The 18,605-nt window shown below is 41.0% G+C and overlaps 1 protein-coding gene across 3 annotated transcripts in view; it reads right to left on the reverse strand.

Annotated features, from left to right (window-relative positions):
* Nucleotides 1–16: 16 nt before the first annotated feature.
* The window catches only part of pds5a (PDS5 cohesin associated factor A), a 41,263-nt gene continuing 22,674 nt past the window's right edge, over nt 17–18,605 (reverse strand). For 2 of the 3 annotated variants that reach the window (XM_026170956.2, XM_026170957.2), the window contains exons 3-33: nt 18,157–18,360; nt 16,026–16,112; nt 15,615–15,712; nt 15,216–15,342; nt 15,039–15,119; nt 14,758–14,898; nt 12,653–12,768; nt 11,248–11,342; nt 10,985–11,130; nt 10,513–10,664; nt 9,807–9,920; nt 9,358–9,439; nt 9,216–9,264; nt 8,258–8,397; nt 7,813–7,928; nt 7,204–7,309; nt 6,932–7,092; nt 6,590–6,713; nt 6,288–6,446; nt 6,062–6,130; nt 5,796–5,932; nt 5,536–5,659; nt 5,230–5,434; nt 4,610–4,724; nt 4,279–4,411; nt 3,912–4,031; nt 3,464–3,526; nt 3,156–3,304; nt 2,984–3,071; nt 2,636–2,904; nt 17–1,169 (exon numbers count right to left, since the gene is read on the reverse strand). In XM_026170956.2, the coding sequence (XP_026026741.1) occupies nt 1,166–1,169; nt 2,636–2,904; nt 2,984–3,071; nt 3,156–3,304; nt 3,464–3,526; nt 3,912–4,031; nt 4,279–4,411; nt 4,610–4,724; nt 5,230–5,434; nt 5,536–5,659; nt 5,796–5,932; nt 6,062–6,130; nt 6,288–6,446; nt 6,590–6,713; nt 6,932–7,092; nt 7,204–7,309; nt 7,813–7,928; nt 8,258–8,397; nt 9,216–9,264; nt 9,358–9,439; nt 9,807–9,920; nt 10,513–10,664; nt 10,985–11,130; nt 11,248–11,342; nt 12,653–12,768; nt 14,758–14,898; nt 15,039–15,119; nt 15,216–15,342; nt 15,615–15,712; nt 16,026–16,112; nt 18,157–18,360 (3,774 nt within the window). In that variant the 3' untranslated portion in view covers nt 17–1,165. The remainder of the gene's footprint in view (nt 1,170–2,635; nt 2,905–2,983; nt 3,072–3,155; nt 3,305–3,463; nt 3,527–3,911; nt 4,032–4,278; nt 4,412–4,609; nt 4,725–5,229; nt 5,435–5,535; nt 5,660–5,795; nt 5,933–6,061; nt 6,131–6,287; nt 6,447–6,589; nt 6,714–6,931; nt 7,093–7,203; nt 7,310–7,812; nt 7,929–8,257; nt 8,398–9,215; nt 9,265–9,357; nt 9,440–9,806; nt 9,921–10,512; nt 10,665–10,984; nt 11,131–11,247; nt 11,343–12,652; nt 12,769–14,757; nt 14,899–15,038; nt 15,120–15,215; nt 15,343–15,614; nt 15,713–16,025; nt 16,113–18,156; nt 18,361–18,605) is intronic. The other variant, XM_026170958.2, reaches the window with a different exon arrangement.

Below are 18,605 nucleotides of genomic sequence, written 5' to 3' on the forward strand. Positions count from 1 at the left end.
CAAACGCACTGCACCATAACATCTAAAAGCATTTATTTTTTTTTTCTTTTTGGAAAAAATTAAATATGATCATGAGTATAGGCATATTTAGTCCCCGTCATCAACACAACCCACATGGCATCCACTCACTCGATGCTTAAAAATCAGGAATAACCCAACAGAAAACTGACAAAAGTACAAAAAATATTCAATCATAAAAGATGAACAAAAACCTGAACACATACTTGGATAGTTATATATCATTTATGCAATCCAAAGTGACGTACTTCAGAAGTAAAAAAAAGAAAACAAAAGTCATTAAAACCCAGCTCATTTTCAGAGCCTCTGACATGTCCAGGGCACGAGGCAGCGAGCAGAGCTGGGAGCACAGTATCCAGAAATGCTTGACCGCTTAATTTTGTCCATTTACACGCACTGGAAATAAATCAAAAGGCCTTTAAAAGCATTACTGGTGTCACTTGAGAAGCACCTGCAAGTTTCTAACTGGCCTTGTGATGCTATAAACAAGCAAAAGCACCTAAACATACCAAAGTTAGAAACCTAAACTTACCAAAGTGTATAAAATTTTGGTGCCGGTACGTCTGTTAAACGCATCAGGTGTTCCCATATTTAAGCCAACTGCTGCAAAGATTTTAACTGTTTTCACTTAGATATTCAAAAAGTTTTCAGTGGAAAGTTACACAGGCATATTTACAAAATATAACTGTGTAAAAAACCGATGAGAAAAAAATAATAATAAAAAAAAAAATACTGTGCAACTCAGACACAAAGAGGAAGAGGTCAAGAGACGTACAGTAGGATTTTCCCAGGGGATTTAATAAGCAACAATCATAACCAGATTAAATCGGCTGTAAAATATCCATCCTGTTTTTTCTTAAAAATGGCTCCACAAAAGAAGCAAAGAGCAACAAACACAAAGGAAAAAAATAACATGATTCTGAGTAAGACCTACATACAATGAGCTTCAAATCATGACTACAAGGTAAAACCTTCTAGAGTGTGTGTGTGTTTGTGTGTGTGCCTGTGTGTGTGTTTTAAGAAAGGTCCATAATGTATCCAGGAAAGCTGTAAGAGTCAGAGGAGCTTGTACGCAGGGTTGGGAGGATATAAGGAAGAGTCTGGCCCAGTCTCTACAGTCTTGGTTTCACCTTCAGTGGTTTCCTCTTTACCTGAAAGACGAAGTTTTGAGTCAGTGTCGGCGCAATCATCATCATCATCATCATCATCATCAACGTAACATGTACACAAATCCTTAGATAATATTTAGGTTGTTCCTTTAAATCAGGGATCTCCCCAAGAGTTCATCAACTTGTACAAACATCTGTAAAAACTAAAAGGTCAATTCTGAGCAACATCTCAGTAGTGATCACTTTGTAATGCAGGTTGCCCCTAAAACCTGTAGGAACAGTAATCACTTTCAGACCACAGGAATATTTTCATTACCCCAGAGGAGGGTTTTTAAAGCTCCTACATCAGAGTAGGCACTCTCTGCACCGACAGACTGTACGGTGGCGTCACATTAGTGACTCCTTTGCAAAAATCAAAACTGCCATTTTGAAAGCCAGTGATGAGGGATATAGCTACACAAAGAACCCCATAAACCAACAAAAACAAAAACAGGTATACCATCACTTCCACATCCTCCATTGTTGTGTTCATGTCACACACAAATTATGTCACAGGACTTTCAGATAATGGAAAATGACCAAAACCGAGGGAGATAGACTTAAGCCAAGTAGGTATTGGTGGAAAAGGGCTGCAAATGGACATTTTAAGTATAAAGTTGCCGTTCATTTTGCTAGGTACACATGCTCAGTTTCTCATAAACTCAAATCTCTTATCAGTCAATCACTTGTTAGCAACTCAGTCAGTCATTTAGGGAATGCAGACATGGTCACCACAACCTGCTAAGGTTTAAAGTGAGCATCAAAAAGTGGAAGAGAGGTGATTCAAGGGATTCAACATGGTATGGTCCATGGTATGAGTATTTTAGAAGCTGCTGATCTACTGGGATTTACAGGGAATGATCCCAGAAAATATCCAGCGAACAAAAGTTCTCTGGGAGAAAATACTTTGTTGATGCCAGAGGTCAGAGGGGAATAACCAGAAGGCTGTGAGCTGACAGGAAGGCAGCAATAACTGTGCATACCTCATTACAACCAAGGTATGCAGACGAGCATCTCTAAACACACAAGTTTGACTTTAAAGCAGATGGTGTATAGCAGGAGAAGACCACACCGGGTGCCACTCCTGTGAGCCAAGAACAGAAAACTGAGGCTGCAGATCACACATGTCACCAATACTGGACAGCACAAAACTGAGGCTTAATTTCTGCTGCCACACTGGGAAGGTCGGGGTCAGAATTTGGTGTAAATACCATGAAAGTATCTATCTTGGCTTGTATTATGTTTCAGGCTGCTGGTGGTGGTGTAATCATGTGGGGAGTACTTTCTTGTAGCACTCTGGGCTCCTTAGTACACACAGAGCATTATAGCACCCTCTGATGGCTGCTTCCAGCAGGGTCAAGGGCCATGTCACAAAGCTTAATGAAAATGAGTTCACTGTACTCAAATGGCCTCCACGATCACCAGATCTGAATCCAGCAAACCACGTTCCTCTCATTCTCAGACCTCACCTCTGCAGGTCAATCTGTCTCTTTGTCCCTTCGTCATTCTGCTGCTGCTGTTTTGACATCTTGATGTTGATTGACTCTGCAGACGGGTTCGAGTTGGGGTCAGCTGCCCTTTTCCTGCCTCTGCTGGTTCCACCCCCCACTGGTGCCGCTCCTCCCTCTTTGTCAGCTGCTACTGGAGCAGCAGCAGCTGATTTAGGCGGGCGACCACGTCGTTTGACAGGCGACGCTTCTGTCCCGGCATCGGGAGCTGCTTTCTGACTGGGCTCGACCTGGGAAACGGCAATAAGAGTTCAGTTGAGTAAAACCAGTGCTTAAACGCAGGAATGTGTAGTTCCCACGTGAGATTACCTTCTTCACCTCTTCAGCCTTGATGACTGGGTTCTCATTGTTTTCCTGTGCTCTGCTCTCTGATGACTCAATGGTAGAGCTGCTGTTACTGCGAGACGCAGAGAGTGTCAGTGATACCGGAAACTTTATGTCTAAGAGCGAGCGCCTGTAGCATCTGTGTCTGCGTGCTTACCTGTTCTTGTTGATTGTTGAGCTCAGAGGAGAGGAGTTGGTGCTGGTGTTACTGGTTGTGTCTGAAGCTGTGGTGGTCTTGGTGAAGATCCTCCTCCCTGGTACCGTCAGAGGCTTGTTCACTGCTCCTAACACAGGAGCTGGTTTGGGCTACATAGTGAAAGAGAATTCAGCTTTCTGTGCTCAGAATAACATGGAAAAAATTTTAAACCTCTTAGCTCCACATCATGACTCAAATTTAGAGTTTACTGGCAAACTGTGGGTAACAAGCCTAATGTAACGTAACAAGCCTCGGTGTCGTGCATTTACCTTTCCAGTGAGCAGCATTTGTCTCATTTCTGCCGTCAAATACTCTTTATCGTTTTTGAAGTCCTGTTGAAAGAAATTAAAAACAAGACAACTGATCACCGTAAACCCAAAACATAAATAAGGTCATGATTTAGATTCCTAACTGCACATAAGCACAATTTCCCAGCTCTATACCAGCATGAATCACTTTCCATCCCCAGAGTCAAACAGCTCGATTAGCTGAGATGACCAAATGTGTCCAACCCTAACCATTTTCCTGTGTGTGTGTGTGAGACACATATCTTTGTGGGGACCAAAAATTGGAAGTTTACTATGCTTGTGGGGACAAACAGCCTTTATGGTGAGAAAATAAGGGCTGTTCCCCTGAATTTGAAGACTCAAAATGTGGTTTTAGTGTCAGGGTTACAATTAGGTTACAGTTAGGAAAACGCTAAGGTGTGTGTGTGACCTTGTCCTGTATGAGGAAGAACTTGGAGGGTAAGACAGGCTCTTTCGGACAATCCAGGTGACACGCAGTGCTCTTGTTGGCGATCACGAAGAGAGCGACGTCACAGACAATGTACAGTTTCTGTAATCACAACATGAAAGAAAGCCATTCAGTTGCCCGATTGCTAAACACACTGTCTGCCCAATAATGCAGAATCCAAAGATTTTACTTTGTAATTTTAAAGAACAGGAATGACTCAAATTTATAGTTTACTGGCAAACTGTAAATGCAATTCAAAGTATTAACTCTATTATATAAACTACACTGGATGTCCAGTCAAATGTTTTTAAATGTTAAAATGCAAAACTGTAGTAACACTATTACATACCTCGTTGGCCTTTGCATCATCAGGACACTGAGCATCCTTGGTTTGTTTGATATTTTCTACCATCTTCCTAAGAAAGGCATGACTGTTGTTCTCATTCTTGGTCATCAGCACTTCAAGCATGAACCACAGGCATCTATATATGAACACACACACACACACACGCACGCACGCACGCACACACACACACAATAAATATTCTTTATGCCACAGCTGTACGATCATCACTTATGTGTATTCACTGGACTTTATAATAGAACAAAAGAGCAATTTAGAAATAAGAGCATTTTTGGAAAGGCAGTCACAGCAGGAGGCTAAATCAAAACACACTCACTCTTTGATGTCTTTGAGCTGCTCATATTCATGCGGTTTTGTGAAGTCTGGGTCATGAGCCAGCAGGTGGATCATGTAAGGAACCACATACTCAGGAAGAAGAGAGACAAGTTTTTCTGAGGAGAAAGAGACAATAGCTAATTTTAATGCGTGTGAGTAACTTTCTATGTCCCCTTTTTCAATGTGGGAAAAAGAAAACGCCAGGTGAAATGTTACTTCCTGAATAAGTATCTCAATAAATCTCAGCCAACAATACTGGTACTTTTTCTGTGATGCTATGTTTGAATTAGAAAAGCCAAACATAAAACTGTAAAATGACCTTTGGCAGGACAAAAACAAAGCTGTTCTGAATGCTGTAATAAAAACAAACCAACAAATAACCATTATCATCATGTTTCTCTCTTCTGTTTGATGCTTTTTTAATTATGCAGTGACTTAACAACATCTGACTAAAGTATTTATTCCAAAAGCTGTTTTTCCAACTGACTCAAAAGCCTAATATTAACATGACATTAGTAACAATTTGTACTACATTTGGATTAAACGATCCTCTTTCATCATCTAAACTGCCATCTAAGAAAGAGCACATTAAAAACTGATGTTTCGGTGTAGAGAACTGACCCTGAGCGAGGGGGTTTTGTTTGATGTACTCTCTGCGGACGGAGATGTTTTTGAGGAGGCACTGTCGGGCATGTGCGCGGCGCTCCTTCACCGGGTCCTTGGCGCACAGAGCGAACACAGCCAGGTATTCGAGGGGCAGCAGCAATTTCACAAGAGCCAGGTGCAACTTCTGTGCAAAGATCTGACGAACCTGGTAGCACTCGTCCTGCACGGAGGAACAAACCGCGTCAGTGGATATGAAGGTTTTTTTTTTACTTTTTCATCGATGACAGAGGCACTAAAGTCTGATATGAAGGTGAGACTTGCATTGATAACGAGGCCACACAGCTGAAACTGCTCAGGTGTGATGATTTCATGGTAACACGGCTCTTGTGCCAACTTCATAATGGCTCCACCTGCAGCCAGCCTCAGACGGGACATGTCCGATTTACTGTCAGGAGTAGGAAAAAACAACCGGTCACCTCAAAACATGAGCCAAGAAAAATTAAGGTCTCCATCCAAAGCACTCCCACACATATGACTTTTAACATCCGTCACTCAGCAAAGGGACCTCCAGCCCCAGGTACCTGATCTTCTTCTGCTCTGTGAGGTCTCCTTCGCTGACCAACATGGCTGACAGCAGGCGCAGGGTGGAGTTCGCTGACTTGGATTGGTTGTTCTTCATTCCTAGTAACCAACGCACGAGCAGTTTGATGGCCTGAACCTTTGGGAACAGAAATTTAAAAAGAGAAAGATCCTTGTTATAAAGATTCTGTTTTTAAAATATAATGAGACAAAAAGTTTTGATGAAGAACCTCAAACAGACTGTATTACAACTGAAATCACCTCTTACCTTAGCAAGAACTTCCGGTGAGACTTCCTCATCAGTGGTCCACAGTTTTCCATTCTTGTTTCCTACCGACTGAAGTAACAAAGGCACAAGCCAATCAGATTTTCACTTTTTCTTTTTGTGCACGTGCGTACACACACACACACACACACACACACACACACACACACACACACACACACGCACGCACACACACACTTCTTGCCTACATACAGGGGTCTTCACTTACCCGGTCATTCATGAGCAAGTCCTTCACGATGAAGTTGGCAACAATGGATTTCATTGGGGAAGCAAACTGATCTGGAGCCAGCATGGAGATATGGCCCAAGGACACGAGAGGCGTGATGAGCTGCTCTGGGACGTCTGCGTTCAGACTACGTGACAGAGGCTGGAAGAAGAAACAAACGGTGTAAATACATCAATACAAAGAAAGGAAAGATGACAAAATGTTTGAATAAAGCAGCCACATATTTGATATGCAATCGAGGTGATGTAAAATCATACGATTGCTCAAGTGGAATAATTGAATACCTCAAAAATCTGTGCCAGCTGCACTTCCTTGTTGTTGAAGATGGCATGAATACAGTGAACAGCCTGCTTGGCCTGGTGAGGGGTGCCCCGCTTGGCCTTCTGATGCAAGATAGGAATCAGAGTCCTGATGGACAAACAAGAACAAGCGATTAAAGACCAACACAGCTAATTTTGTAATTTGTTTTAACCCCTAACTTAGCATCTTCAAATGTATAGTGCTGTTATTTAATGATTTACCATTGGTGAAGCACCGATAAGTGAGTATATTGAAAGTAAAGGCACATCTCTTGAAACGTAAAGACTCCTGGCGCATTTACGTCTCTGTAAATTTATGTCACTTACGATCTTATCTGCTGTAATTCCGTCTCGATCTTCTGCCCAGTGTTTCTGAAAATCTGGATGGCTGCCTCTGCAACTTTGTCATCCTCCATCTTCAAACACTGGAGCAGAGACTCGTAGGTCTCTGCCGAGTGAAATGCGGTGGGGTGGGTGAAAGACAGAACCTGGAAACAGAGAAGGAAATGTTTTCTAAGCAGCATCATACAGGTATTTTGTTCTTCTTATTATTGTGTGCTGACAATTTGATTTCAGTACACTTTGGTGACAGCATGTACCTTGAGTAGCTCCAGTCCTGAGCGGATGGCTGTATCAGGGGTAACACCTTCCTCATCATCATCAGCTGTGCCCTCAATAGACTTGTTCAACAGCTTTACCAGAGCACTAAAGTAAAAGATGAAACACAGATTATTACTACTCCTATATTAAGCAAATTTATGTCCAAATTTGTTTGGTTACAGCCTCAGAAAGTAAAAAGGGTTGAGTAGAAACTGTTAGACTGCAAAGCATGAGAAGTAAAAGTCATTCAGTACATGTGTTTATTCAGAATGGTGTTTTTCCACAATGAAGAAAGGGTTAAACTTATGCCCTGCCAGAGGCCTGCAGTTACACCTTATCGCCACTAGGTGTCTCAGTGAATGAGGAAAGTCTGTCTATGGTAAAGTGTTACACAATGACAGAGACAAAGCTAGGGCATGAAGCAGTCTGAGTGAGGGGAAGAGACACACTGCTAGTCATACAACTACCTGTTTTGGAGACTATACAAAAACACACTGGTTTACTGTGATCCAGTTTACTGGAATCAGAGTTTAAACTTAAACACATGTTAACATCTTAGCTCTGTTTTGAGTCTGTTCCATCAGTGTTCACATGTGAATTTTTCTGACCTGATGGCTTCAGAGTCGATGTGAACAGGAGCAATACGCTCCAACAGGAACTTCACCATCTCCAGGAACGGGTTAGTGGGCTGTTTGGGGAACGTCAACTTCCGAGTGATTTCCCTCTGCAGAGAGTATAAACAGCATCATAACATCTTAATACTTGTCATTCTGTGCATGTTATTATGCATGCACATTCACAGCAAGTCATGTATTATTAAAACTCTGGTTAAGAGGGGAAAAAGTAAACCTAGCAGTTATTTTGCTCTCTATCACAGTTCAAGACTGAAATCTGTCTCAGAAATCTGCATTTTCTTTGACTGACTGGACCTTTAATTGAAAAATAAAGTTGTTTTGGTTATTTCGTGCTTTTGGTCTGATACATTCAAACTAACAGCACTGAAATTAGGGACCAAACCATTAAAGAGAGGAGGCATCAAACATGTCATCTCACCACACAAATCTCAGCTTGTTTGCAGGAGCACGTCGGACTGATGAGCATCTCCAGCTGAACTCGGAGCTTCTCATCCTCACCGAGTACCTGATTGAACTTCTTCATGAAGTCCTGAGCTTTCCCAGCATCTGGGAGGTTCTCTGAAAACACAAGGCAGAGTTATAATAGGCGGTAAGTTATGCACCTAAAGAATTCAAGCTGACCCACTGGATTATCCATCATATACCCACAGACTGCAACAATGACACCTTGACATGAGGACTGGTGTGGCCGAGAGACAAATATTGACCCCATGATTTGTGAACAACACGCTTGGACATATTAAGCAACCATGACAACACTATTTGCATTTATTTAAAGAATAGTGATATTGTGCTATATATACACAAATACACACTGTTTCAATGGTGGATACTAGGACTAATACTGGGCCAAAGTTTCAAATAAAAAAATGCAAATAATCAGGGTAAAAAGCTCAGGTTTCAAACTGCTTTAAACACTCGTCTAGTTTCTGACAGTTTTTCTAGTCTTGGCTCTGTGTGATGTAAAAGAGAGAGCCTGTCTTTAATGTGAACACATCTCCGGCTGTGAGTAAATGGTAAATGAACTGGTTCGTATATGGTGCTTTTCTCCTTTACCTGAGCACTTTAAGCACTTTATACAACATGCATCACTCACCCATTAACACCCTAATGAAAGCATCATAGAGGAACTTGGGGTTCAGTATCTTGCCCAAGGATACAGGCTGAAGCTGCCAGTGATCAAACTACCAACCTTCCAATTAGAAGATGACCTGGTAAGCTACAGCCAGGAGGTAAGTTATTAGTGTGAGGACAAATAACCCACTTGCTGCTCAAACCGTGCTTATGAGGGGCAACCAATCAAAGAAAGACGATTTAAAGAGAAGCTGGCCTTAAAGAACAAGGACCTGTCTAGTGTTTGTGTGTATGCAACTTACTGGCAATACTCATCAACTTCCCAAACATTGCTGTGTTGTTGGCCTCAGACTAAGAGAAAGGGAGAGAGAGAAAAAGAACCAGGTTATAGTTTTAAAGAATAGGAGGAACAGGTGATCAGTGCGTGTGTTTGCATAAATGTACCACTGGCAGCTTGTGGAGGTCAAGCAGCTCCTTGACGAGGCCTCTGAGCATGTTCTGACACTTCCACATCTCATTCAGGGCCCTGAAAGCAAAAATTAATTACACCAAGAGAGAAAAAAGTATTCAGTCTTGTTATGCTTCTTTGAAGTCCACTTGTCTGCCGCCTGGGGCACATTTGTAAGTTGTGCATTGTAAAACAAATTATCTGCAGACAAGTCCACGCCGCCACAAAAAACAAAAACCAGACAGGCACACAGACATCCGCAAAGACCCTTATGGTTACCGCAAGATGATGAAATTTATGTCACACAGACTCTACGGGACGCATACATGTGTAAAGAATAATCCAGGCAGTTTTATGGTGTGTGTAATATAAAAATATACTGGTCATTTTTCATTTGTACGTATCTATGATGATTTGATGGTGTCATTAGTGTGGGTTTACTGACTTGACAGCGTTCGTGTCCAGGCAGGCATACAGGTAGTAGAGGCATTTCATCTTCTCCTCTGTATCAAGATTGTGAGGGACCATGTACTGGGCAAAGATCTTCTCAACTAATAACCTGCAGGAAAGGAAGGAAGAATTGTTTGAAAACACAGAAAAATCAATAAATCAGCTAGGGTGCAAGTTTAAAGGCCTTCTCTGCTTTAAACACTACCCAGTAGTGGACAACTAGCCTTATTCTGCAACATTAATCCAGGAGAAAAACTCATTATCAAAAACACTGTAGGAAAACAGTTCCTTTAAAACACATCAGTCCTCTTAGCCTGCAGCAAAGACCTGGTGCTGTAAAGTGGTGCACTGAATTGGTCTGTCAGCCTCATTTCTGATTACCGGAGTTGCTGCTAAGGCTGGTCTGCAGGTCACAAGGTACAAATGCTCAAATATTTCACCTCAGTCCTCCTAACACAATTATCAATTAATTGAATCTAAAACTTATCCGCACTGTTTCTTTTCCTAAAAATGAAAAACAAAATAACTTCAGTACTTTTACTTTTTTGCCCTCGCAGATTCGCTTTTGCCTTTTAAAATGCAAATGAAATATAAACAAAACAAACAATAGAAAATAAAAAGTAAACCTCTTGGGTTTTGTGAATTTGATTCTTAGCAGCAGTAAATCATTAGTCCAATTTGTAAAGCCTGCATGTTCTCACTTGTCGTCGATGCTGTTCTGGTAGTAGATGTGCAGCAGTTTGTCTTTGATCCAGCTGATCTTTTGGGCAGACTCTTTTCCAGCCTCGTGGTGCAGACAGTATTTCTTGTAAAGCTGAGCCAGGCCCATCATGGCCTCCTTACGCACACGCCACTGCAGCAAGAGGGAGGAAAAGGGAAGAGAAAAAGATTAAAGATGAAAAAAATGTAATTAAGATTTTGGAAGTACATTATATTATTTCTTGTTTGATAAAGAAATTATGTTGCATTCAGGGAAATTTCATCTCTTTTATGAACACTGTTATATGTTATACATAATTCACTTCATAAGGTCAATAACTACTGATGATGGCACTAAAATTACACTATTGTTGCCATGACAACGTTAAGTGACAAGCCAATAAACCCACACGTCACTAGTTCTAATGTAACACATCCCCGTTACAATATCTGTACTACAAATATTTATCTTACCCTCTTGTCTAAGGTCCTTTCCCGTACAAAGCCTAACAGCTGGTCATTGACCAAGTTGAGGTCTTTTTTCCCAGCATTAATGATGGTGACGATGACATCATGACGAATGGCTTCCTCTGGGTCGTGGGAACGCACCTTCAAATACTCTGAGGGAATAAAGAATAATAAAGATAAGCAAGAATATTTCTGTTAAATCAAGATGAAAAACAGCAGGTTAAGACTGAAAGTGGAAAAACTCCCAAACACAAAAAAACAAAGCAAACCTGTCAGGTCTTTTGCCAAGTCTGGGTGGTTCATGAGGCAGTGGCTGGCAAACTTTACACACTCTAGCCTGACTGGTACATGGATGTCATTGAACCTGGAAACCAAAATACAGTTACACATAATTAATTTAATTAGGCATTAAACTTTGTAGGTAAAAGAAAAAGTGCCTCAGTAAAACTTAGTAAATAAGACTGATGAGGCCAACACTGTTTCCCCACACAGACTTTACATAGACAGGTCTCACAGGCACCAAAGAATAATTGGCCACTTATTTTAAACATTTCTTTTCTTCTTTAAGTTTTTACACAGAAAACGCCCTCTCTGCAATAAAAGTACTAGAGGAAAATCCCCTCGCTATTATTTTTAAAGGTTAGTCACTGCTTATTAGTGAGCCTGTGCCCTTCCTGCCTTGTGTTTTCTCTGCTGTCTGACTCACTGGCCAAGTTGCTCTTGTGGTGGTCCTCACTATCGTTCGGTTAGATCACCAAAGATGACTACGTCCTGCTTGATGTGCTTCAACCCCACAGTCTTGGACTTACTGCAAGCTCAAACTAGAACGTTGGGTTACTTAATTCCTGGTTCTTTGATAACAGAGTCAGGTGTTTCACTGTGGGAATCGCCTTGGTGTGACCAACTACGGAAGTCACGATTCCCATAGTGAAACACAGAGCGAAGTTAGAAAAAGAACCTTTATTCAGCTGCCTCTAAATAGAGAGCTGAGTCCACCTCCTTACAGGACTCCTTAAATGAAGGGATCTTTGTTCTGCTCTGGACAGCTGCTGTAACCAGAACCAGGTAGAGCATTTTTGCATTCACCGCAACACCAAACGACCCAAGATTGGAGAGCAGAACAAGGACTTTCCATTACCGGGTGAAGTCCACTGAGTGTGGGAAACATTTGCTGTCCTTTGACCTTAATTATTATACTTCAAAATTAACTACCAAAACATGTGGCTTGCATACACACATGCACAGATAACCCCATCACCCCAACCCTCACCTGTCAACACCATGAATAGGATCCAAATCTGTAGGAAACCCAACTAGCAGGACAAATCTGTACACATTTTACTGATAGGTGAGCTGAGGTCACACTTTACACTGTTCACCAATTCTCCATTAATCTGAGCTCTTTTTGGAGCCAGGAAACTTTCCCTTTTCCCCCATTGTGCTAAATGGATAGACCAGTTCCCAACTAAAACACTACAGATCCAATTTATAGATAAATCATAAGATGATGGAAGTAAATTCACTTCTCTCTACATAACTTCTCCTTAACTAATATAATTGTAATAAAAATTACATTTTTGCAATAATGCCATCTCTTTACACGTTTCTGTGTCTCTCGTGACTGAATCGAGGCAGCTTAAAACATTACTTCATGTCTGTGTTGACGTCACCCACCGTCCTAGGAAGCACTGCCACAACGGTCTGTTCTGCGAGGCCAGCTCAGAGTCTTTGGCCCCGAACAACTTTGCCAGCAACCGTACAACAGCAAGACGCTCCTCACCATCATTGCTCTGCAAACACAACACACACACACTTATTTTTAATACCGGCTGCAGCTTTTATCTTGAAGCTGTTATTAATACTGTTCATATCTTGTGCTCAGACCCATTTCACATACTGCTGCACACACAGAGCAGCGCGTGTGTTTCAGCCACTCCCTTGAAGACAGTTTTATTTTAAAGTATGAATTTTTTCCCCCCACTTGTTGGTCACTCATTCTAACAGTATCTACAGAAACGGCTCAGTTATGACGGCAGACTCAATACAGAGGTGGCTTACTGTGATGGTGTAAAGGTACTGGGCACTCAAAGAGTCATGTCATGACCAAAAACGACTTCATACAAGAAAAGCTGGTCTTCAAAAACATCTGCGTGACAAACAAAACAACTGAGCATCTAACTAAGAAAAGGAAAAGTGAATGAAAGATAACAGACGAGTCATTACTCAGTGGTGATGCAAGATGAAACCTCAGTGATGCACTGATATCTCAGCCAAGAGTGCGTTTTGGCAGATATCGCCTTGCTGACTGATATCAAACATGACGAGGTTTACTGATGTCTGTGGCTGATGTTTATCGGCTCTACCACATGACTCTTGCTCTCGTTAAATTTTCAGAGCTCATTGGATGACAAACTGAAATATATTAAAGCAGGTCATATTTTATGATGAAGATTTCTTGTTCTAAAGAACAAGATCACAGAGCAAGCGACGGAAATCAGCTTTCGCTGAAGGGTGGCTGGCCTCTCCCTTAGGGTGATGAGTTCAGTTATTTGAGACATCCACATTGAAAGGAGTCAGTTAAGGTTTAACAAGGATGCCTCCCAGGTGAGGTGTTTTGGATATGTCCCACCGGGAGGTGGCCCAGGACATGCTGGAGAGATATCTCTCAACATGTCTGGCAACATCTGTGTGTTCCCCCAGATAAACTAGAGGTGGCTGGGGAGAGGGAGGTCTGGGCTTCTCTGCTTAGGCTGATGCTCCTGCAATTTGCCCCAGATAAGCAGAAGAAAATGGATGGATGGATGATTTTTAATAATAATAATAATAATAATTATAATAATGGATTGCATTTATATAGCGCTTTTCTAGGCACCCAAAGCGCTTTACAATGCCACTATTCATTCTCTCTCGCATTCACACACTGGTGGAGGCAGCTACAGTTGTAGCCACAGCTGCCCTGGGGCAGACTGACAGAAGCGAGGCTGCCATATCGCACCATCGGCCCCTCTGGCCAACACCAGTAGGCGGTAGGTGAAGTGTCTTGCCCAAGGACACAACGACCAGGAAAGACAGAGCTGGGGATCGAACTGGCAACCTTCCAGTTACAAGATGAGCTTCCCAACCCCCTGAACCACGGACGCCCACCACGGACGATTTTTAAGGAAAATGAACAGGATAAAATAAAGGTACCAGCTGCCAAATTGTGAACATAAGTACTCCCAAAGAGAGTCACAAATGGCTGCATTGATATGTAAAATTGCTGAACTCACAACGGTCAGTAAGAGAGAAAAGGTTTATGCAAAGAAATACTTTAATATTATTTATTTCATGCCTCCTTATGTGTTCTGAAAACCAGGTTTAATGAAATTATCGATATTTTCATATGAAGATTCTGCCACGTTATATTAGAGGAAGCAAACAAAGCCTTGGCCACTAGCCTCAAGCAGAACTGAGTGGCCAACAGAGGTCTGTAAGCTCACTTCTTTCTAAATCTAATTCAAACCATTAGCCTGCACTCCTCAAGGGACATGAAGGTAATGAATCACATTCTGCACAGGCCCCTTCTGGAGCCAGAAAAAGATTTATGCTACTTAAAAAACAAAAACAAATCTCATTAAGATGAATCTAGATTAGTCAAATACAGTCCTCCGCTTTTCCTTTAACCTTCAGTAAGTTGACAACCCATTAAACACCAACACCACAAAGGTTAAATAATATTAAAAATGCATACTGTTAATCAACAACAGGGTTAAAGTCTGTTTTGTGATTGTTGTCTTCACCTTAAGCTTGAACTCCAGCTGTGGCATGACAGAGGTAAGCAGCATAGGATCAATGGCAAACAGTTCTTGGATGAGGTCAAAGACGTGCTCTGATAAATCGCTGACTGATGACTTGCCCATCACTAAAACCTGATTGAAGAACTAAAGATGAAAAATAAAACACTGCATTAGATTAAAAAAAACAAAACGTTAGAGACACTGAAATTTAAACGAACCAAATACAAGGGAGAAGGTGCAAGTAAAACATTAAAATATGCAACTGAGTGCAGGACGCTACGCACATTTGCAATACATGTCTCGATGGTCTGGACAGTCCTCTTCAGCAGAGTCTTAGCAAGATCATATGCTTGCTTGTTCAGATTCTGTTCCAAAGAAGGTGAAAAATGAAAATTAAATCCGGTGAAGTGTATTATTCTTTTGATTTTATATTGTACATTGCTATGTTATTTGCTGTTTACCTTGTGTGCAGGGATGAGATTAATGAGGATGGTGTCCAGCAGCTCCTGTGTGACACCATCTCCCTCCATGATGATAGAACTCATCAGATCCAACATGTGCATCTGTACCTTGTGGTTATGGCTGTTACTATGAAGGAAGAAAGACAGAAATCCTTTCAGTGTAATAACAGGAGGAATAATTAAACAAACAAAAATAAAAACAATAATAATGATAATCAAAAACTAACTATAAACAATTGATACAGTGTTTATTATAATCCCATTTAGTAGTAAAATCTAAAAGCATACATGTCTTTATGCTAAAATAAATCACATCTATCGGTTTTCCTTCAAGTTACATATTTTAAACTCTGGTGTAAAAAGAGTTTGACAGACTCGAGCAATAACAAAAGTCTTTACTTGATAACAGAGAAGAGTGTTTTGAAAAGCTGGATGAAGATCTCATTGCAGTCCTCCAGCTCAAAGCAAATGTTGTACGACTTCACCCAAGCCAGGTTCTATAGAAAACAACAAAGCCATAAATGTTACTGTTTTTTTTTAGCAGTTAATACTATTACCACGTACTTTACCTTGAACTAAAATCCATGAACACACTGACTGTGTATGGTTAAAAGCTTATGATACTATCAAATATTTACTATTAAATATGACAACGCAAAGTAACATATCCTGCTATTTCAGTAGCTGGAAACAGAGAATGGAAATTTTCCATGAAAACAGATTAAATTATTAATTACTTTTTTTTTTTGTTAGTCACCCAAACTGTTTTAGCTCCAAACATAAACAGTGATCTCTCCTTTAGCACCTTACCTCCAGCAGGTAGAAGTATCGGTTAAACTGAGGACTCTTGGTGTCTTCTAGTCCCTTTAACTGTCTAGTGATGAAGAGGAAGATGTCCTAGGGAATTTTGGGAAATTGAGTTAGTGCTGTTGAGTACACACAAGTTTCACAGTAGTAGTGACAAAGGTGATCAATGGAGGGCTTGCAACCAATATTCACTTGAGGTGTGCATCATGGTAAAATAACTTTGCCGTGGTTTTGAATGAAAGAACTAGACGTCAACGCTGTAATCTTGCTGCAAATTCAACCATGCCATTAATTCACAACTCAATTTTGTTTACTTTTGATTAGAGCTGGGCGATAGAACGATAACGATATGTATCGCGATATAACTTTTACTCGATAGAGAAATTAAGCTATCGCGATAGACTTCGCCGCTCTGGTCAGCCAATCCAAACTAAGTAGCGCAGAGCCGAACCAATCACAGCCGCAGCGTCACGTCGCGTGACTTGTTACGTACAGCACAAGTGCCAAGCCGCACGTGTGTTTGTTTGGGAAGCAGCCAGCGGGTAATGGAGCCAGCGCGTAATGGAGGAAATGAGTGTGCCGACTAGAAAAATCAACCGAGCGTGACCGAAGAGAAAACAGATGACGGTTCCAATGCCGGAGAGATTGTCGAACGGAAGAGCCATAGAAGTTCCGTAGTGTGAAGGTATTTCGGCTATTTCAAGTCTGACAAAAAACAGAGTAGCGTGCACTGTAAATTGTGCCGAAAGCAAGTCTGGAAATACAATAAACTGGTGCATGCGTCACACTGCGCGCCACGTTATTGTTTCGGTGAAATGAATTTCTACAATACTGTTACTGTTAATTCTACTCTCTGCAGTGTTTAAATGCTTAAATATACACAGTTACTGTCCGTCCACACATACGACTCGGTTCTGCTTCTATGCCCCAGCTTTGTTTACTTTTTCCCACCTAGGCTTCTAGACTTCTGATTGGCCAACATTTCTGCACGGTTAGGAATCTAGCGCCACCTGCTGCTTTGGCATGTTCATAGCAGCGTTTTCCTTCATTTCTGCCTTTATGTGTGGACGGGATTATTTTTTAAAACGAAAAATCTCCGTTTTCAAAAACACCCGTGTACGTGTGGACGTAGCCTCAGTCTCTGACTGGAAGCGCTAATTCGTCATTCGGCTTTTGTCAGACTAAAGTAACTGTTAAAACTGTTTGAAAAGCTCAGCTATACAACAAGGAGAGATTGAGAATTTCCTTTAAGTTCTCAGTTTATTTGATACTGACAAAAGTTAGTTTTGTCTGTTCTGTAAAACAAACTAAGATTTATTTTTAGAATTAATATTTTGTATCTAAGTGGAATTGACAATTTAGTCTGTTTCGTTTGTTCTATTTTGAAACTTAAACGCTTTAGCGGCTGCCTTTTGTGTAGTTTGCAATATTTGCCTTTATTTATCTGAAAAAGTCTCATGTTCCTTAAGTACATCTACCCTGTTGAACTTATTATGGGAAATAAATATTTAAATCAAAACAAGCTGCTGATTATTTCACATTTTACTTGTGAGCAACGGCACATTTAAATCTTACAAATATAGTTATTTGGCTTATATCGTGATAGATATCGTTATCGCCTGAAATGAAAAAAACATATCGTGATATGAAAAAATCTCATATCGCCCAGCTCTACTTTTGATGTAAAATGATATTAATGGACTCAATAAGATCTGAGCACATTTTTAAAGGGGTATGCACAATTACTAAACTTAGAGATTAAGCTTTGGTCCCTCACTAGTAAGGGCAATGTGTAACCGCATGTGGTGCAGGTGTTAACCCATCAGGAAAGAAAGCCACTGACGCTAACAGTTTTAACATTAGCCACACCCCAGCAAACCAATATGACCCTGCGTGTGTGCATGAGATCACAGTAGACGCACATTTCAGGGTCATTTTGGTTCACCATAAACTAGCAATCAAACACACTCAACTATTAGCCAGGAAACAGGCCAATAAGTGAACAAAAGTCAATATTTTGATTTAGTCCATAAATTTGATGACAGCTGTCATTTCAACTTGTCTAATCATCAAAAATCTGGACTACTATAAGACTCCCTTGAAGACAGTGTTCAGTCCAAGGTTGGTATCTAACCTTGAGTTTATCATGGGAGGTATAGGGAGCCTCAGGGGCATAGATCCTGAAGATATCAGCCAGGCAGCAGGCCACTAGTAGCCGAACATCTTTATTGGGGTTCCTAAGGAAGAACTCTGATGCAAGGTGGAGTGCCAGGCCGAGGTATTGCTGCTTTTCCTCTTCTGAGTCTTGATCCATGTCCATGTATGTCTTCACCACCATCTGTTAAACAGAGAGACAAGGGTGGAGGTTGAAATGGTGGATGCATGCATTTAAAAAAAATAAAGCAAGTGGAATATTTCAATGTTTCAATACAAAATACAAAATATAGTTGCTTGTGTTTCCAGTGTTTTTGTCATAGAAAAAAAAGGTATGTAAAAAGTATGAGGTGAGCTACATCTTACCCAAACCTTCTACTACAGACCTTCTGGCTAACAGCAACATCTCTAAGCCAATGGGGAATGCGC

The sequence above is a fragment of the Astatotilapia calliptera genome, chromosome 6 (assembly GCF_964374335.1).
Source record: "Astatotilapia calliptera chromosome 6, fAstCal68.1, whole genome shotgun sequence".
NCBI lineage: Eukaryota > Metazoa > Chordata > Actinopteri > Cichliformes > Cichlidae > Astatotilapia > Astatotilapia calliptera.